Source organism: Microcaecilia unicolor, chromosome 5 (genome assembly GCF_901765095.1).
Source record: "Microcaecilia unicolor chromosome 5, aMicUni1.1, whole genome shotgun sequence".
Classification (NCBI taxonomy): domain Eukaryota; kingdom Metazoa; phylum Chordata; class Amphibia; order Gymnophiona; family Siphonopidae; genus Microcaecilia; species Microcaecilia unicolor.
Genome location: NC_044035.1, coordinates 13,839,366 through 13,859,824, shown reverse-complemented (window position 1 = coordinate 13,859,824; position 20,459 = coordinate 13,839,366). Strand labels below are relative to the sequence as shown.

The 20,459-nt window shown below is 47.8% G+C and overlaps 1 protein-coding gene across 1 annotated transcript in view; it reads left to right on the top strand.

Moving 5' to 3' along the window:
* ATRNL1 (attractin like 1) overlaps positions 1-20,459 on the top strand; it is a 1,590,902-nt gene that overhangs the window by 225,171 nt on the left and 1,345,272 nt on the right. The window contains 1 exon segment of the mRNA XM_030202658.1: positions 2,346-2,459. Coding sequence (XP_030058518.1) covers positions 2,346-2,459 — 114 coding nt within the window.

Sequence of the window (20,459 nt, the reverse complement as noted above, 5' to 3'; positions counted from 1 at the left end):
TCTCTCACTCATCTCCTTGACAACCCCCCCATGACCTTTCCCTCATGGTTCCCCCATTCCCAGTTCCTCTGCTCCCTCTTTCTCCTTCCACAGTGGCGTTCCTAGGGGGGGGGGCGGTGGGTGCTGTCCGCCCTGGGTGCACGGGGGTGGGGTGCCGCGCGCGCCTCTCCTTCATTCCATGCTCCTTCTGCCCCGGAACAGGGAGCATGGAACGAACAAAGGACAGGCGCGCGCGGCACCCCCCCCCCAGCGGCATGCACCCGGGGGGTGTCCTTTCACTGGGGAAGGGGGTGTCATGCTGCATCCGGGGGGGGGGGGGGCGCTGCACCTGGGGGACGGGGCGCATCGGCAATCCGCCCCGGGTGTCAGTCCCCCTAGGAACACCACTGTCCTTCCATCCCCCATTTGTTGGCCCCCCTAACATCTTCCTGTATCATTTATCTCCCATCCCTTCTTGCCCTTGTGGTCCAACATCTCTTCCTCCCTCCCTTCCCCTGCGCCCAATATCTTTCTCCCTCCCCTCCACCTTCAGGTTCATCGTTTCTCTCTTTCTTCCCCTCCACCTCTTGGATCAATCATTTCTCCCCACCCTCTTAAGTCCATTACTTCTCGCTTTCATCCCTCCTTCCCCTTATGCCCATCAATTCTCCCCTCTCCTCTGCCCCTTCCGGTCTATGGCTTTTTTCTCTTTCTTCTCTAACTCCCCTCCACTCCCCAGGTCTAGTATTTTTCTCTTTCCCCTCCCCCACGGGTCGAGTATTTTTCTTTTTCTTCCCTCCCTTCCCTTTCCCTTCTTACAGTTCCAGCATTTGTCTCTTTCTTCCTTTCCCCTTCCACCCCCAGGTGCAACCTCTTTCCCTCCAACCCTCCCTTTCTATCTTAAATTGCGTCTTCAAAGAGATTCCCTGACAGTGGCAGTAATTCACAGCTGCTATTTGCCGCCTTCTCGGAGCCTCTCTTCTGTCCCGGTCTGCCCCTGCGTAAATAGGAAGTTGCTTTAGAAGGGGGCAAGTCACAGCAGAAGAGAGGCTTCCAGCATGCTTTAAGCAGGGGCATGAATTACTGCAACTGCCTGGAAACCTCCTTGGAAGATTTAGTTTAAGGTAGACTGGGGTAGGGGAGGAGGGAGGAGAGTTAGGAGAAATGCTGTTCCATAAAGGGGGAGGCACTGGGGGTCCCTTGGTGCTCTGGATCCTTGGGCAGTGCTCGGTTGCCCACTGCACACCTGTGGAGCAGCTGCGGCACACTGGTTGAAAAATGCTGCTCTAAGCTAGGGTTACCATATGTCCGGATTTACCCGGATATGTCCTCTTTTTGAGGGCATGTCCGGGCGTCCGGACGGATTTTGCCAGTCCACCTGTTTGTCCGGATTTCCTAGCCTCCCCTTCCGGCCTTCCCTTACTTACTGTCTACTGCCCTGGTGGTCTAGTGACCTCTTTGGGGCAGGAAAGAACCCCCTCTTTCCTGCCCGGAGCTCTGCCCTTGCCCTGCATCCTGTTGCTGTGACGGTCTCGGGATTCAAAATGGCCGCCGAGAGTTGAAGCGGCCTTGCGAGACTTCAATTCGTGGCAGCAACAGCAACAGGATGCAGGGCATGGACTAGACCACCAGGGCAGTAGATAGTAAGTAAGGGGAGGGGAGGTGAATATGTGACCCGGGGGGCAGGGGAGAGGAATATGTGACCCAGGGGGAGAGGAGGGGAATATGTGACGGGGCGGAGTGGGGGTGAGAAAGGGGAGGGGTGATGGAGAAGGGGTGTGGTGTGGGCGGGGCAGGGGCATGACATGTGCCCTCTTTTTCAGAGGACAAAATATGGTAACCCTACTCTAAGCTGAGCAAGGGTCCTCCACCTGTAGTCACTATCACATTTTCAACAGTGAGGGACAGGCAAGTTCTGCAAGACTCCAGGGAACCTGCCTGCCCTTAAAAAATTGAAGCCCCCCCCCTTTAGCATGAGCGTATTTAGAGGACTCCCACTCAGCTTAGAGGGAACAGTGCTTCTTAGAGGGTCGCAAAAAGAGCATTCAGTTCTAAGCTATACATTAGCACAGATAGCAACGATGGATAAAAGAGAGACTGCATGGCCATGTGATGTTCCTGTTTCTTTCTCATGTGACACTGGGCATTTCTTCATCAAATCATGCAGCTTTTGTTTTCTTACTTTATTTTTTTAATTGAGAAGTGTTTTCCTTGTCAAACTTGCAGACCAGCCAACTTTACTATGACATTGAAGCCATAAACTGTGTTCAAATCTTTTATCTGTTGCATCGTTACAACTTACGATGCAGTATTCTTTTCCTTTACAGATATCAATTCTAATTTTTTTTCCCTCTCTTTCTTTTCAGCCCTAATGCCGTATTAAGGTTACGATTTAACCATTTTGCCACAGAATGTAGCTGGGATCACATGTATGTGTATGATGGCGATTCAATCTATGCACCTTTAATAGCTGTTCTTAGGTGAGTGGAAGCATCTTATTTTTCAATTTCTCCTTGGTGGGAAAAAGACTTCTGTATATGTAAACGACTGCGTGACCTGTGCAAGATTTCATGTGACTTGGTTGAAAGCTAGAGAGAAGCTTTCCTAAAAGATGCTGTGTGATCCTTGCACCATGACGGGGAACATTGAGCCGACTTGTGTAAATCAGAATTGTGACAAGTGGTGTGAACTGGTGCTACATAGAGGGGTCAGATTCTAAGTAAGGCGCCTAAAAAAAATCCATGGGGTAAACATTTCCGCCTAAGCGTGTTCTATAAGCAGCGCCTAGATTTAGGTGCGGTATATAGAACATGCTTAGTTGATACTCCATTTACAAGAGGACCTTATGAGACCGGGAGACTGGGCGTCTAAATGGCAGATGACGTTTAATGTGAGCAAGTGCAAAGGGATGCATGTGGTAAAGAGGAACCCAAATCATAGCTACGTCATGCAAGGTTCCACGTTAGGAGTCACTGACCAAGAAAGGGATCTAGGTGTCAGTTTGCTGCTGTGGTTAAGAAAGCAAATAGAATGTTAGGTATTATTAGGAAAGGAATGCCTTTGTATCGCTCCATTTCCGCCTAAGCGTATTCTGTAAGCGGCGCCTAAATTTAGGTGTGGTATATAGAATACTAGTAAAAAAGGCCCGTTTCTGACACAAATGAAACGGGCGCTAGCAAGGTTTTCCTCGGAATGTGTATGTTTGAGAGATTGTGTGTGAGAGTGAGTGTGTGACAGAGAGAGAGTGAGACTGGGTGTGAGTGTGTCTGTGAGAGAGAGAGTGTGTGTGATTCTCCTCTCTCCCCTGCCACCCCTGCAGCCACCCAGCGATTCTCCTGTCTCCCTGTCCCTCCTCCAGCCACCCAGCGATTCTCCTCTATCCCGTGCTCCCCCTCCAGCCACTCAGTGATTCTCCTCTCTCCCCTGCCCTCCCTCCAGTCACCCAGTGATTCTCCTCGCTCCCCTGATTACCTCCGTCGAAACGGCCGCGCCATTAAAAACCCTGCCCGTCTCCAGCCTTCCCTTCGAGTTCGTTCCCTCAGAGTCCCGCCCTCTGGCTGGCTTCTGTAATGTTCAGTTCGTAACATCTCCTCACGTCAGCCAGCCTCCAGCGTTCCCTTCCCTCTCACTGTTCCGCCCTCTGACGTCATTACATTTTGACGCAAGGGCGGGGCAGTGAGGAGGAATGGAACGCTGGAGGCTGGCTGATGTCAAGAGATAGTTACGAACGCAGGTAGACACATTGGAACGTTGCAGGAGCAAATTATTGTATAGATGCTTAGTTGATACTCCATTTACAAGAGGACCTTTCAAGACTGGGAGACTGGGCGTCTAAATGGCTGATGACGTTTAATGTGAGCAAGTGCAAAGTGATCCATGTGGGAAAGAGGAACCCGAATTATAGCTACGTCATGCAAGGTTCCACGTTAGGAGTCACCAACCAAGAATGGGATCTAGGTGTCATTGTCGATGATACGTTGAAACCTTCTGCTCAGTTTGCTGCTATGGCTAAGAAAGCAAATAGAATGTTAGGTATTATTAGGAAAGGAATGGAAAACAAAAATGAGGATGTTATAATGCCTTCGTATAGCTCCATAGTGCGACTGCACCTCGAATATTGTGTTCAATTCTGGTCGCCGCATCTCAAAAAAGATATAGTGGAATTAGAAAAGGTGCAGAGAAGGACGACGAAAATGATAAAGGGAATGGGACGACTTCCCTATGAGGAAAGGCTAAAGTGGCTAGGGCTCTTCAGTTTGGAGAAAAGGCGGCTGAGAGGAGATATGATAGAGGTCTATAAAATAATGAGTGGAGTTGAACGGGTAGATGTGAAGCGTCTGTTTACGCTTTCCAAAAATACTAGGACTAGGGGGCATGCGATGAAGCTATAATGTAGTAAATTTAAAACGAATCGGAGAAAATGTTTCTTCACTCAACATGTAATTAAACTCTGGAATTCTTTGCCAGGCGGTTAGCTTAGCAGAGTTTAAAAAAGGTTTGAACGGCTTCCTAAAGGAAAAGTCCATAGACCGTTATTAAATGGACTTGGAGAAAATGCACTATTTCTGGGATAAGCAGTATAAAATGTTTTGTACTTTTTTGGGATCTTGCCAGGTATTTGTGACCTGGATTGGCCACTGTTGGGAACAGTATGCTGGACTTGAAGGACCTTTGGTCTTTCCCGGTATGACAATACTTATGTACTTATGTGGCATAAATCCCTGCATGCAACTTTACACATACTGGGCCATATTCTATAACTATGCACGTAAATTTTAGAATGCCCACAAAATTCCTCTTTCCCCACCCGTACCCACACCCCTTTTGAACTGCAAGCATTAGTATTTAGGTGCAGTATGTTACAGAATACGCTTAGCGACTTGTGTGGGTAAATTCTAATTATTGCCAATTAGTGCTCATTATTGCTTGTTAAGTGCTGTTATCAACACTGATTACCTTGTTACGCCAGTTAAGTTACACACATCTATATATATAAAACTCACCCTCAACGTTCTATTGGCTGCTGACGTCACTGAAGCCAAGGTTCGTATGTTCGAAACTCTGAAGCCTCGAAAATCACAGTCTCTGGGCCCCGCCCTCGCGTCAAACGTTATGACGTTGAGGGCGGTGGCGGAGCAATTCGCCGCCCTCGCGTCAAACGTTATGACGTTGAGGGCGGAGGCGGAGCAATTCACCCACATCGACGACGGGTGGGGGGGGGTGGGGGAGCCACAGGAAAGCCTTGCTAGCGCCTGTTTCATTGGCTCCAGAAACGGGCCTTTTTTAACTAGTTGTCATAGAATACTCCAAGATTTCGGCGTGGATCTCTAGGTGCAATATATAGAATCCGGGGGATGGTCTTCCTTAATCCTTCTGCTGGCATCATCTGTAGGTGTAATGTGAGGGAGATGGAGGGAGTACATAACCTTGGTTTTTTCTAAACAGACACCAATGTCACTTGGGGATCCATGAGACTGACAAACAAAAAAAAAATTTTTTTTTGTTCTGTGTTTGTATCCTGATCTTGTTGATTTGTTCATTTCTCCCTCTCTCTCTCCCCTGTTACTGAAATCCCTCCTTTCCGTGCTTGAATTCTGGCATTGTTTAGGCTGCTTTCACTTTTGCAGGAAATCTGTTCCAGAAGCCTTACCACCCTCTCAGTGGGAAAGTGTTTTCTCACATACCTGAAAATGGAACAGAAATATAATATCCAAAAATAATATGAAACCTTTGTTCTTCATCTTTCTATGCTTCCTGTCACTTGTCATTTCTCTCTACTGTTTATAAAAGCCAGTAGTAGCGGATGACATACCCATGGGGAGATGGTGGAACACTTTTCAGTAACTTATGGAAAAGGAAAAAATACATAATGTTTTTATTGCTTGGATAGATTTTTGTTCAAAACAGAAATATTCTCTTTTATTGTGGAGTCAGAGGCAAGATGGCCGCCAGGTAGGAGGCTCCGTGTTGAGCTCCGGAGGTCCTAAGATTAGGACTTACCAGCGCTGTTCAGCGCTATCCTGGACCGTCCTAAATCGAACCGGAACGGACCGAGAGGAAGCACTGCGAAGAGCTCCGCTGAGAACCGATCGAAGGGTCGGTTCCCAGTGTCTCGCAATCGCAGCGTGAACCCCAGGACAGTAGCCAAGGAGGGAATCGCTCACGGAGTCAGCGCCTCCTACTGCCTCGTGTCGCTGTACGGATCGGCGTGGCTGTATCAGCGCACAAGCAGGCAGGAGGTCGAGAGCAGCGGTGGCGGGGCAATCGAAGCTGTGCGGCCCAGGACCGCGCGTCCACGTGGCAGCCGTCTCGTTCCGCTGCCTGGTGACCGGCACAGCGTGGGAGTTTGAGGTAGGGTGGTGAGTCGGCGGAGGGCGGCCGGGACCACGCGTCCACGTGGCAGCCGTTCTCCCTAGCCCATCTGAGAGCCAGGAGACCTGGGCAGCTGGCCCTGGTGTTAATCCTGCTGACGTGGGAGCTTGGGGAGCCAGGTGTCCACAGGCAGCTGTTCCCTAGGACCTCATGTTCATGTCCCGTGGCCCTCACTGGCTCTGGTCCTGCCTGTCTGCCGCCTGCCCTCTGTCCTGGCTTGCTCTGGCCCTTCAGCCTGCTCCGACCCGGCTTGCTCCAGCCCGCTGCTCTGCTCCCTCCTGCTTCTGCTTGTCCCAATCTGTCTGTTCCAGCTTACTCGGGCCCTGCTACTCCTACTCCTGCCTGTTCCAGCTTGTTCCAGCCCATCTGCCTGAGCCTGTTCCAGTCCATCCGCTCCAACTTGATCCAGGCCATCCGTTCCAGCTTGCTTAGTCCGTCTGTTCCGACTTGCTACAGTCCACCTGCACCTGCCTGTCCAAGTCCGGCTGTTCCTACTTGCCCCAGTACATCTGCACCTGCTTGTCCTAGCGTGTTCCAGTCCTGCGGTGCCGCTGTCTTCTGCTCCAACTTGATCCAGCTTATACCAGCCCATCTGGCCTAGCCTGTTCCAGCTTGTTCCAGCCCGTGTGCCAGCTCGTTCCTGCTCTAATGCTCCAGCTTGTTCCAGCCCATTCCAACCTGATCCAGCCCACTCCAGCTTGTTCCAGTCAATCCCTGCTTGCTCCAGTCAATCCGCCCCAACGTGTTCAAGCTTGTTCCAGTCCTCCTGATCCCAGTTTGTTCCAGTTCGCCTGACCCAGCTTCCCCCGCTTGTTCCACTCCATCGGCTCCAGCGTGTTCCAGCCCGCTTGTTCCAGTCCATTGGCTCCAGCGTATTCCAGCCCGCCTGATCCAGCCAGCGTGTTCCAGCTCGTTCCAGTTCTCCTGAGCCCAGCTTGTTCCAGCCCGCCTGATCCTTCCAGTCTATCGGCTCCAGTGTGTTCCAGTCCGCCTGATTCAGCTTCTTCCGGCTTGCCCCTGTCCACCGGATCCAGCGTGTCCAGCTAGTTTCAGCTGCCGATCCAGCCTTCCCCTTGCTGTCCATCGGCTCCAGTGTGTTTCAGCCTGCCTGACCCAGCCTCTCCTTGCTTACTCCAATTCTTCTGCTCCAGCGTGTTCCACCTCGTTCCAGTCTTCCTGATCCCAGCTCGTTCCAGTCTTCCTGATCCCAGCTTGTCCGTCTGCTCATCCTGACACAGTTCATCTGTTCCTGCTTGTTCCAGCTTGTCCATCTGTACCTGCCTGTTCCGGCTTGTTCCTGCTTGCTTCAGCTTGTTCCGGCTTGCTCCAATCCATCTGACTGTTAACACATCGAGTAACCTGCCTGCCTGCTTGCGAGCCTCTCAGCCATTGACTTACCTACCTGCCTGCTAGCTTATCAGCCATTGACTTATCTAATCGCCAACCCAAAACCTAGCTTCAAGCCCTATCTATCTGCTTAACACCTCAGTCATTACATAGTCACCCATTAACACCTGTTAACTGCTTAACACCTCAGTCACTATATTGTCACCTGTTACACCTCAGTCACCACCTATGGCCCCTGTCCATGTTCTCTTCCTTGCCCTGTCCCTTCCTAATCTCCTTTCCCCCCCACTCCCACTGTCTACCATTAGAACTACTCGCTGCCCTCCCACCCTGCCCGCCACCGCAATACCCTATTCACCTCCATCCCTCACATTACCATCCCTCTTGTCCCCCTCCTTCCTGGCTCTCAACCTTCGGCACTTCCTTCCTGCCATTAACCCATCCCCTTTCCTCCTCAGTACACCCCGTCTTCGTCGCCTTCGTCGCCCAACCTCCCCCACCCTCCTCCGCACTCTCTTGCTCCTCCTCCTGCTATCCGCGGGAGACATTAACCCTAATCCAGGTCCCCCTCACCTGTCCCCGTCCTATCCTTGCGAACGATCCCGGGATGTCTCCAATCTCGTCTCTATTCCCCTCCTTCCCCCCTCCTCCCTCCCCTTCTCATGCGCCTTGTGGAATGCCCACTCAGTCTGCAACAAACTGCCTCTCACCCACGATCTCTTTATCTCTCGCTCCCTTCAACTGCTCGCCCTAACCGAAACCTGGCTCTCCCCGGAAGACTCTGCCTCCGTTGCAGCCCTCTGCCATGGAGGCTATCTCTTCTCCCACACGCCCCGCCCAATTGGCCGCGGCGGAGGCGTTGGGCTACTACTCTCACCCTCCTGTAGTTTCCAACCCCTCCACCTACCGCAGTCTCACTGCTTCTCATCCTTTGAAGCCCATTCCATCCGGCTATTCTACCCGCTACCACTCAGAGTGGCAGTCATTACCGCCCCCCTGATAAATCCTTCCCTTCCTTCCTTACCGACTTTGATGCTTGGCTCTCTGTCTTTCTTGACCCCTCATCTCCGTCCCTCATTCTCGGAGACTTTAACGTACATGCTGATGACCTATCCGACCCCCATGCTTCTAAGTTCCTCACCCTAACATCCTCCTTCAACCTCCAGCTGTGCTCCACCACCCCTACTCATCGTGACGGCCATTGTCTTGACCTCGTCCTCTCCTCCTCCAGCTCACCCTCCAATTTCCACGTCTCAGCTCTTCCTCTCTCCGACCATCACCTGATCACATTCACACTTCTTCACCCCCCCCCTCCACCCCGTCCAACTTTAACCACCACCTCCAGGAACCTCCAGGCTATTGACCCCTCCACCTTATCATCTACTATCTCTAATCTCCTCCCCTCCATCATGTCCTCCGAAACTGTCGACAAAGCGGTCTCCGCCTACAATACCGCTCTCTCCTCTGCTTTGAACACCCTTGCGCCATCCATCTCCCGTCCCACAAAGCGCACCAATCCCCAGCCCTGGCTGACTCCTTGCATCCGTTACCTTCGCTCCTGCACCCGATCCGCTGAGCGCCTCTGGAGGAAATCTCGTACCCTTCCAGACTTCCTCCACTACAAATTCATGCTATCCTCCCTCCACTCCTCCCTATTCCGTGCAAAACAGGACTATTACACCCAATTGACCAATTCTCTCAGCTCCAACCCTCGTCGTCTCTTCACCACCCTTAACTCCCTCCTAAAAGTGCCCCCTGCTCCTACTCCCCCTTCTCTCTCTCCTCAATCACTGGCCGACTATTTCCGCGACAAAGTGCAAAAGATCAACCTTGAGTTCACGACCAAGCCACCACCTCCTCTTCACCCTTTAACCCTCTCCATCAACCAACCTACCCAGGTCTCTTTCTCCTCTTTTCCTGAGATCACCGAGGATGAAACTTCCCGCCTTCTTTCCTCCTCGAAATGCACCACCTGTTCCTCTGATCCCATCCCCACCAACCTACTCAACACCATCTCCCATACTGTCACCCCCGCCATCTGTCGCATCCTCAACCTCTCTTTCTCCACTGCAACTGTCCCTGACACCTTCAAGCACGCCGTTGTCACACCTCTCCTCAAAAAACCTTCACTTGACCCTACCTGCCCCTCCAACTACCGCCCCATCTCTCTTTTACCCTTCCTTTCCAAAATACTTGAGCGCGCTGTTCACAGCCGCTGCCTTGACTTTCTCTCCTCTCATGCCATCCTCGATCCACTTCAATCCGGCTTTCGCCCTCTGCACTCGACAGAAACAGCACTCTCTAAAGTTTGCAACGACCTGCTCCTGGCCAAATCCAGAGGTCACTACTCCATCCTCATCCTCCTCGATCTTTCCGCCGCGTTTGACACTGTCAACCATGATTTACTTCTTGCCATGCTGTCCTCTTTTGGGTTCCAAGGCCCTGTCCTCTCCTGGTTCTCCTCTTATCTCTCCCACCGCACCTTCAGGGTACACTCCCATGGATCTTCCTCCACTCCCATCCCACTATCTGTTGGAGTTCCCCAGGGATCTGTCCTTGGACCCCTTCTCTTCTCAATCTACACCTCTTCCCTGGGCTCGCTGATCTCGTCTCATGGTTTTCAGTATCATCTTTATGCTGATGACACCCAGCTATACCTCTCCACACCTGACATCACCGTGGAGACCCAGGCCAAGGTATCGGCCTGTTTATCCGACATTGCGGCATGGATGTCCAACCGCCACCTGAAGCTGAACATGTCCAAGACCGAGCTCCTCGTCTTTCCTCCTAAACCCACTTCTCCTCTTCCTCCACTCTCTATCTCTGTTGATAACACCCCTATCCTCCCTGTCCCATCTGCCCGCAACCTCGGAGTCATTTTCGACTCCTCCCTCTCCTTCTCTGCGCATATCCAACAGACTGCCAAGACCTGTCGCTTCTTCCTCTTCAACATCAGCAAAATTCGCCCTTTCCTCTCTGAGCACACCACCAGAACTCTCGTCCACGCTCTCATTACCTCTCGCCTTGATTACTGCAACTTACTCCTCACCGGCCTCCCACTCAGCCATCTATCCCCCCTTCATTCAGTTCAGAACGCTGCTGCACGTCTTATATTCCGCCAAAACCGATATACTCATATCACCCCTCTCCTCAAATCACTTCACTGGCTTCCGATCAGTTATCGCATACAATTCAAGCTCCTCCTCCTTACCTACAAATGCACTCAGTCCGCGGCTCCTCACTACCTCTCCACCCTCATCTCCCCCTATGTTCCCGCCCGTAACCTCCGCTCACAGGACAAAGCCCTTCTCTCAGTACCCTTCTCCACCACTGCCAACTCCAGACTCCGCCCATTCTGCCTTGCCTCACCCCATGCCTGGAACAATCTTCCTTCACCCATACGCCATGCCCCTTCCCTACCCATCTTCAAATCTCTGCTTAAAGCTCACCTCTTCAATGCTGCCTTCGGCGCCTAACCACTCGAGATATATAAAATACCCCAATCTATCCACCCTATCAGACTAACTGTTCACTCGTCCTCTAGATTGTTCACTTGTCTTTAGATTGTTTTCTTGTCTTTTAGATTGTAAGCTCTTTGAGCAGGGACTGTCCTATGTTTAAATTGTACAGCGCTGCGTAACCCTAGTAGCGCTTTAGAAATGCTAGTTAGTAGATGAGTAGCCTAATGGTTAAAGCAGCAGGCTGAGAACTGGGGAAGCCAGGTTCAAATCCCATTGCCACTCCTTGTGATCTTGGGCAAGTCACTTAGGGTTTTTTGTTTTTTTTAACTAAACCTTAGCTCGAGTTATCTGCAGCAGGGCCCATAGGAATAAAATGGGCCCTGCTGCAGATAACTCGAGGTAAGCTTTAGTAAAAGACACCCTTAATCTTCTGTTGCTTCAGGTGCAAAGCTGGGTTGTATGTCCTCCAGTGACAGGAAAATACCCATTGTAGATGAATGTAACATGCCTTCAGCTAAATAATAATAAAAAAAAAAGTTACAACAAACCCCTACACAACATATAACAAAATCTTACCCCAAAATAAAGGAAATATATTTAGAAGTAGCAACACCTTAAGTGTCTGCCTTCACCAAAGTAACGTCAGTCTAATATGGCCCAAATTGGTAATCATTTTATACCTTTTCTTTTTTTTTTTTAATTCTTTATTTATAAATTTTAACATTTATATCAACATAAATGCATTGAAATATCAGAAATATAATAAAGCAATATAACATAATGCATTATATCACAATGGTATAATACATGAACTTTTTTCTTACTTTTGTCCACATAGTTTAGGTCAAGATACTAAGAAATAATTCATTTTATACCTTTTCTTTAACAATATATGAAAAATATTCATGAGGCTGCTGGAATGATATGTACCCGAGAATATTATAAGCCAATTTAAGGGGTCATTTTACTAAACTGCGGGGAAAAAGGGCCCTGCGGTAGCGGCGGGGGCCGTTTTTCACATGTTCCAGGGACCTTTTTACTGCAGCGAGTAAAAAGGCCCCTCCCCCCAAAAAAAGTAATGCGGTGAGATAACCCTTACCGCGTAGCCATGCGGCGGGGAGTACTAAGGGCTCTCCCTGTAACTCGGTGGTAACTGGGTAGCGCGGGGCAATTCCTGATTACCGCCGGGTTAGTGTCTCGTTAGAGAAAAAAAAATTTTTTTTACAGAGTTCCGGAAATGGCGCACACTCTAGCCAGAACTACCGCTGGCAGCAGCGTTGGGCCAGCAGTAGTTCCGTTTTAGTGTGTGGTTTTGAGTGGAGGAGTAGCCTAGTCTTTAGTGCAGTAGGACATGGAATGTTCCTACTATTTGAGATTCTAGATGGAATGTTGCTACTATTTTTATTTTATTATTGTTACATTTGTACCCTGCGCTTTCCCACTCATGGCAGGCTCAATGCGGCTTAGGTACTTATTTGTACCTGGGGAAATGGAGGGTTAAGTGACTTGCCCAGAGTCACAAGGAGCTGCCTGTGCCTGAAGTGGGAATCGAACTCAGTTCCTCAGTTCCCCAGGACCAGAGTCCACCACCCTAACCACTGGGCCACTCCTCCACTTCCTCCACTTTCAGATTCTAGATGGAATTTTGCTACTATTTGAGGTTCTGTTGCTACTATTTGAGATTCTACATGGAATGTTGCCAGTGGAGGAGTAGCCTAGTGGTTAGTGCAGTGGACTTTGATCCTGGGGAACAGGGTTCAATTTCCACTGCAGCTCCTTCTGACCTTGGGCAAGTCACTTAACCCTCCATTGCCCCAGGTACCAAAACTTAGATTGTGAGCCCTCTAGGGACAGAGAAAGTACCTGCACATAATGTGTACAGCGCTGTGTACGGCTAGTAGCGCTATAAAAGTGATTAGTAGTAGGTAATGGTCACTGTCTTGATCTCATCTTCTCCTCCAACTATTCACCCTCTAGTTTCCTTGCCTCTGATCTTCCCCTCTCTGATCACCATCTTATAATTTTCTCACTTAAATCTCCTCCCTCCCAGTCCCGTCCTATCGTATCTAATTTATCTAGGAATCTTCACGATACTGACCCTTCATCTTTATCCTGCCATGTTTCAAACCTCCTCTCTACTGTGGCACCATCCACGTCTGTCAACGAGGCTGTTTCTTCTTACAACAATACTCTATCTTCTGCCTTAGACACTCTTGCACCTTTGATGACCCGCCCTATAAGGCGTACAAAACCCCAACCTTGGCTGACTTCTAATATCCGCTACCTACGTTCCTGTACCCGCTCCGCCGAACGCCTCTGGCGGAAATCTTGGGCCCTTGCTGATTTCTTACACTTTAAGTTCATGCTGACCTCCTTCCAATCTACTCTTTTATGCACCAAACAGGATTATTATATCCAACTGACCAACTCTCTTGGCTCTAACCCTCGACTTCTTTTCACCACATTGAACTCTCTCCTCAAGATTCCCCCTCCCCCAACTCCCCCTTCATTATCTCCTCAGACCCTTGCTGAATTCTTTCACGACAAGGTTCAAAAGATAAACCTTGAATTCTCCACCTCGCCACCTCTCCCTCCACTAGTCCGTTCCCCTCTCTCTCCTTCCCCTCATTCCTTTTCCTGCTTTTCTGAAGTTACTATAGAGGAAACTACACTTCTCCTTTCTTCCTCAAAATGTACCACCTGTTCCTCTGATCCCATTCCCACCCACCTTCTTAATGCCATCTCTCCTGCTCTTATTCCTTTTATCTGTCACATTCTCAACCTCTCACTTTCCACTGCAACTGTCCCTACTGCCTTTAAACATGCTGTGGTCACACCTCTCCTTAAGAAGCCTTCACTCGACCCTACTTGTCCCTCTAATTACCGACCCATCTCCCTCCTTCCTTTTCTCTCCAAATTACTTGAGCGTGCTCTTTACCACCGCTGCCTTGATTTTCTCTCCTCACATGCTATTCTTGACCCACTATAATCTGGTTTTCGCCCTCTCCACTCAACCGAAACTGCTCTTACTAAAGTCTCCAATGACCTATTACTGACTAAATCCAGAGGTCTATTCTATCCTCATTCTTCTTGATCTTTCCGCTGCTTTTGACACTGTCGATCACAGCATACTCCTCGATACCCTGTCCTCACTTGGATTCCAGGGCTCTGTCCTTTCCTGGTTCTCTTCCTACCTCTCCCTCCGCACCTTCAGTGTTCACTCTGGTGGATCCTCTTCTACTTCTATCCCTCTGCCTGTCGGCGTACCTCAGGGTTCTGTTCTTGGTCCCCTCCTCTTTTCTATCTACACTTCTTCCCTTGGTTCATTAATCTCATCCCATGGCTTTTCCTACCATCTCTATGCTGATGACTCCCAAATCTATCTTTCTACCCCTGATATCTCACCTTGCATCCAAACCAAAGTTTCAGCGTGCTTGTCTGACTTTGCTGTCTGGATGTCTCAATGCCACCTGAAATTAAACATGACCAAAACCGAGCTTCTCATTTTCCCCCCCAAACCCACCTCCCCACCCCCCCCCCCCCCCCCCCGTTTTCTATTTCTGTTGATGGCTCTCTCATTCTCCCTGTCTCCTCAGCTCGAAACCTTGGGGTCATCTTTGACTCTTCTCTCTCCTTCTCTGCTCATATCCAGCAGATCGCCAAAACCTGTCATTTCTTTCTTTACAACATCCGTAAAATCCGCCCCTTTCTTTCCGAGCACTCTACCAAAACCCTCATCCACACCCTTGTCACCTCTCATTTAGACTACTGCAATCTGCTTCTTGCTGGCCTCCCACTTAGTCACCTCTCCCCTCTCCAATCGGTTCAAAACTCTGCTGCCTGTCTTGTCTTCCGCCAGGGTCGCTTTACTCATACTACCCCTCTCCTCAAGTCGCTTCACTGGCTCCCTATCCATTTTCGCATCCTGTTCAAACTTCTTCTACTAACCTATAAATGTACTCACTCTGCTGCTCCCCAGTATCTCTCCACACTCGTCCTTCCCTACACCCCTTCCCGTGCACTCCGCTCCATGGACAAATCCTTCTTATCTGTTCCCTTCTCCACTACTGCCAACTCCAGACTTCGCGCCTTCTGTCTCGCTGCACCCTACGCCTGGAATAAACTTCCTGAGCCCCTACGTCTTGCCCCATCCTTGGCCACCTTTAAATCTAGACTGAAAGCCCACCTCTTTAATATTGCTTTTGACTCGTAACCACTTGTAACCACTCGCCTCCACCTACTCTCCTCTCCTCCTTCCTGTACACATTAATTGATTTGATTTGCTTACTTTATTTTTTGTCTATTAGACTGTAAGCTCTTTGAGCAGGGACTGTCTTTCTTCTATGTTTGTGCAGCGCTGCGTACACCTTGTAGCGCTAAAGAAATGCTAAATGATTAGTAGTAGGTAAGCTTTGTAAAAGACCCCCTAAGTACAACAAAAGGGTTTAGTTGTAGTTTCCTTGATCACCCCTGGAGCCCTTTTCAAAAACTGGCTTAGCATTTGCTCCCGTCTAGTTGTCAGGCACAATGCCAGATTTTAGTGATGGCTCAAAATGACCAGTCTGCAATTTCAAGGTTGTGTTCTCCCAGAACTCTATGGTGAATTCCATCCGGAGGGAGGGGGGAGGGGGGAGGGGGGAGGTTTGCTGCTTTTAAGCTTGTGTGTTTATTCTCTTTTATCTTTCAGTGTCCCTGTGATTTGGATTTCATTAGATTTGTTTCTGTTCTTCATAGCTCAGTTGTGTGTCTTTCCCATCATCCTTTTTGAGAAAATGTTACTGTTTTGTGAGGGGGAATTAACTGTATGAATGGTTAAAAGTCCAAAATAATCAGATTTACAAGTCAAACCAAATTATTCTTGCCAGAAAATTACCTAAGCTGTATTTTACTGTAAAGATTGTTATTGTTGGGAAAAGAGCAATTTAGAGAAATAACAATACCAATCTAGAAGCCCAATTTAATTTCATAATTTAATTTGTTTTTATAGCCTGTGTTTTCAACCCAAGGGTTTTACAGAGTGGATTACAACATGAAAAAAACCAAAACAAAACAAAGGAACAGTTACAAGTTACATTGTGCAAGAATAAAAACCTCCCACTTCACCAATGAAAACCCAAAAGACACATAAAATTCTGCAAAAACTCAAGTTCTCAGCCATTTTTGAAAGTCATGTAACGATGCAAACTCTTCAGTTCCAAAGGAGTCTTCTCACATTAATCTATGTAATGTTACTATAAACTGCAATTACAATTGTCTAGTATGGTGAATATATACATTTGTGCTTTGCTGTGCTGGAGATGTCCAGAATTTATCGGCAAACTGAAAGCAAGATTTGAGATCGTTAGAATGTAATTCTTACTCTGCAGGCTTCATGATGGTTGTGGTGAGGCAGGTGGTGGTGTTGGTGGTGGTGGTGAAGAAGATTGGTCTGTGCTCAGGATGTCTCCTTATATTCTGGGTAGTAATTATATCTAGGATTACCATATTTTTCCCAAGAAAAATGAGGACACGTGCCCTGCCCCCACACCCCTGTCCTGCCCCGCTGACCCCACCCCCTGTCACTTTGACACTCCCCAAAGAAAACCAGATTCCCTCTCTCTCCCCCTGATGTTATCTCCTCCCCATTTTTCCAGCCTCCCTCACCTCCACCCACATGACTACCCCTCCCCTCCTATACCTTACTGTAATGCCCTGGTGGTCTAGTGGCCTCTTCGGGGCAGGAAAGAGACCCCTCTTTCCTGCCCGGTATGGCTGTAGACCTCTCTTGCTCCTGGCGCCGATTCAAAATGGCTGCCTAGAGTTCAAGCAGTGACCTTGCAAGACTTCTGCGGAAGTCTGTAGCCATGCTGGGCAGGAAAGAGGGGGCTCTTTCCTGCCCCGAAGAGGTCACTAGACCACCAGGGCACCACACTAAGGGGGAGGGGTGGGGAGGGAAGGGGAGGATAGGACACCCCTGAGGCCCGCCCGCCTGCCCATTCATCTGCAAATCCAGACAAATGGGCAGTCTGGCAAAACCCTCCCAGATGCCCAGCTGTGTCCTCAAAAAGAGGACATGTTCGAGTAAATCCGGACGCATGGTAACCCTAATTATATCAGGCCTGATATTCTAAACTAAACTGATTGTGCAGAAGATGCTCCTGCCTGGTTAAATTGTGCTGAGTGGGTTGGGAGGGGATATAAGAGTGATCTTAAGTGGATAGTGCTGTGGAATATCCATTCTGACCGCCACGGCACTTCCCAGTTGTGATTTGGGGACAAGAGTCTGTACAGAGCCAGGAGTTGTGTGGACGCACGTCATATGAAGTGCTGGTACCCACAAAGCTAAGCGTACAAGTAGAACCACTTAAATAGCAGTCCGAGCTTTGCTTGGTTAGCTATGCAGGTATGGCACTGAATAGCGGTTGTACCTTTGTAAATTTTGACACTAGTAAAGACCCGAATATTCATAAGTACATAAGTATTGCCATACTGGGAAAGACCAAAGGTCCATCGAGTCCAGCATCCTGTTTCCAACAGTGGCTAATCTAGGTCACAAATACCTGGCAAGATCCCAGAAAAGTACAAAACATTTTATACTACTTATCCCAGAAATAGTGGATTTTCCCCAATTCCATTTAATAACGGTCTTTGCACTTTTCCTTTAGGAAGCCGTCCAAACCTTTTTTAAACTCCGCTAAGCTTAACCGCCTTTACCACATTCTCTAGCAACAAATTCCAGAGTTTACTTACACGCTGAGTGAAGAAACATTTTCTCCAATTCGTTTTAAATTTACTACTTTCTAGCTTCATCGCATTCACCCTAGTCCTAGTATTTTTGGAAAGAATAAACAAGCAACTCAGGTCTACCCGTTCAACTCCACTCATTTTTTTATAGACCTCTATCATATCTCCCCTCAGCCGCCTTTTCTCCAAGCTGAAGAGCCCTAGCCGCTTTAGCCTTTGCTCATAGGGAAGTCGTCCCATCCCCTTTATCATTTTCGTCACCCTTCTCTGCACCTTTTCTAATTCCACTATATCTTTTTTGAAATGCGGCGACCAGAATTGAACACAATATTCGAGGTGCGGCCGCACCATGGAGCAATACAAAGGCATTATAACATCCTCATTTTTGTTTTCTATTCCTTTCCTAATAATGCCTAACATTCTATTTGCTTTCTTAGCCTCAGCAGCACACTGAGCAGAAGGTTTCAACGTATCATCAACGACGACACCTAGATCCATTTCTTGGTCCGTGACTCCTAACGTGGAATCTTGCATGATGTAGCTATAATTCGGGTTCCTCTTTCCCACATACATCACTTTGCGCTTGCTCACGTTAAACGTCATCTGCCATTTAGACGCCCAGTCTCCCGGTCTCGTAAGGTCCTCTTGTAATTTTTCACAATCCTCCCGCGATTTAACGACTTTGAATAACTTTGTGTCATCAGCAAATTTAATTACCTCACTAGTTACTCCCATCTCTAGGTCATTTATAAATATGTTAAAAAGCAGTGGTCCCAGCATAGAGGAGGTAACCTACATGTTCTGCACAGAGTGGCTCTTACAGATCCACCTTGCTGGGCAGACTAGATGGACCGTGCTGATCTTTTTTGCTGTCTGTTCCTGACTAATTTGCCTTATTCATATCATGTTAAACAATTTGTACAGTGAAAATTATAACAACTCTTTGCCTTGATCTCTCAGTGTTTCAGTCTTCTTCCCCTCCTTCCCTTCTGGTATGTTCAGATTTAGTGATATACATGAATACAAATCCTTATTTAACCCCATATAACCTCTGCAGTGTTATATGGGGGTTAAATAAAGGAGTAAGGAGCTGCTTTTGAAGTGTTCTTGACCTATTTGTCCCATGATAACTATGAATAACCTTTGGATTAAAGAAAAGAAGGTAGGAAACGGTATTAATGTTCCATTGTGGGTATCTGATGCTTGTTGGAAAAGCGGGCCTTGAATAAAGTTTGCCTTTCACCCCTGTGGCTTTTATCGATTGATATTTCTTCCATTTCAAACACAGTGGCAGATTTTTCTTTTGTACTGTCGCTGCTCTGGCTTCTCCGAGACGCAGAGACATTATTGAAAGTGAAAGTAGAGTTAGCCCCCATTGCACTATAATCTTGTACACACATAGAATACTTACAGTTACTTGCGTAACTGAATTGACAACTTAGATGCTAATTGGCCCTAACAACCAATGGTGATATTTGGTGTTAATTGGCACAAATTTGCAGTTATACATATAACTGCGGTTTGTTGGTATTTTTATTTGTTGCATTTGCATCCCACATCTTGAACATGTTGATTTTCTGTAGTTTTCGGAAGATTGTTAGGTCGTGCATTGTTTTTATGGTCATTGGTAGTGCATTCCACAGTTGCGTGCTTATATAGGAGAAGCTGGATGCATATGTGGATTTATATTTGCAGCTGGGGTAGTGGAGATTCAAGAATGTGCGTGCTGATCTTTTTGTGTTCCTGGTTGGCAGGTCTATGAGGTCTGACATATAGATTGAGGCTTCACTGTGAACGATTTTGTGGACCAGGCTGCAAACTTTTTTTTTTTTATTATTTTTTTATTTATATTTATTAGTTAAACAATATATACAAGAAACATCTTGTGTTGGAAAAGTGTCAACATCAAACTAAATTTGATACAATGATCAAAGGAAAAAGGAGAAAATAAAATTACATTCTCAAAAGGATAAATGACACTCAAGTCCATAAGTTGAGATCCAAGACTTCAGTAAATCTAAGGGAGAGAAATATAAAGGAAAACTATGCAGGATTCTATACTCTGTTAAGTGGAGAAGTTCCTATCTTTAATGCTTCTCGTTTTTTACTGAGGTTATAAGTGTTGATACATGTACAGGTTCTGTAAATACGTATTTCTTCTCCCTAAGCCGTATTATGCACTTTCAGGGGTATCTTAAAAAAAAGGTACCCCCCAAGTGCAGAATTTCTGGCCTAAGGAGCAAAAATTGTTTCCTCCGTCGTCTTGTCTCCTTAGAGACATCTGGAAATAGCAAGATTTTAAAACTTAAAAAAGTTTTATCCTTATTACGGAAAAACAAACGGAAAATCAAACCAAAGTGGCGGCTGTTGCTAATTCAGAGTCAGAAGTTTCAAGCAAGAGAGATATGTCTATAGGATTTTCGGCAACTTGATTCAGGGTGTTCCCTGGGATATAATACACTTGAGAAAACGGTGGTAGGTTCTGTTCCGGCACATCCAAAACTTCCCGTAGATATCGTTTCAACATTTCAAGAGGAGCAACATTTTGTATTTTAGGAAAATTAACAAATCTCAGAT